Here is a 418-nt window from a genome sequence, read left to right as displayed (position 1 = left end):
TGCAGTCAGTGAGCAGGGAGCAGATGGACAGCAGCACCTTGGAGATGGTGAGGGCAGGACTCCAGTTGTCCTTCAGGATGTCCAGACAGATCACCCCCTGGCTGTTGATGTTGCAGTGGTAGATCCTCGTACGGAACGTCACCTGGACACGGACAGCCAGAGCAACGCTTCGATCAACATTGGTTTCTAGGAAGAACACCACCATCGCTGTGCTTTCATGTTGCATAAAGCAGCGGTTTTGTGTGGACTATGGATAGTGGGCGGGCATCTTAAAATAGAATTATAATAACAGATTAAACGTCCTAAACATGGGTGCAGTTGTTAGTTGTTGTAAGAGCGGGCGCCCATATATAGAGGTTTACTCCTCAACGCATCGGGCCAGGGTTCGACTCCGATCTGCAGCCCTTTGCTGCATGTC

General features: G+C 50.7%; 1 protein-coding gene across 1 annotated transcript in view; it reads right to left on the bottom strand.

The window, feature by feature from the left end:
• LOC116686280 (ubiquitin-conjugating enzyme E2 E1) overlaps positions 1-418 on the bottom strand; it is a gene marked incomplete at its 5' end in the record, with an annotated part of 79936 nt that overhangs the window by 70043 nt on the left and 9475 nt on the right. Inside the window, one exon of the mRNA XM_032511254.1 lies at positions 1-142. Within this exon, the coding sequence (XP_032367145.1) occupies positions 1-142 (142 nt within the window). The remainder of the gene's footprint in view (positions 143-418) is intronic.

This window comes from Etheostoma spectabile, unplaced genomic scaffold (genome assembly GCF_008692095.1).
Source record: "Etheostoma spectabile isolate EspeVRDwgs_2016 unplaced genomic scaffold, UIUC_Espe_1.0 scaffold340, whole genome shotgun sequence".
In the NCBI taxonomy this organism is placed as follows: domain Eukaryota; kingdom Metazoa; phylum Chordata; class Actinopteri; order Perciformes; family Percidae; genus Etheostoma; species Etheostoma spectabile.
The sequence above is the reverse complement of the archived record's forward strand: the minus strand, read 5'-3'. Positions and strand labels throughout refer to the sequence as shown.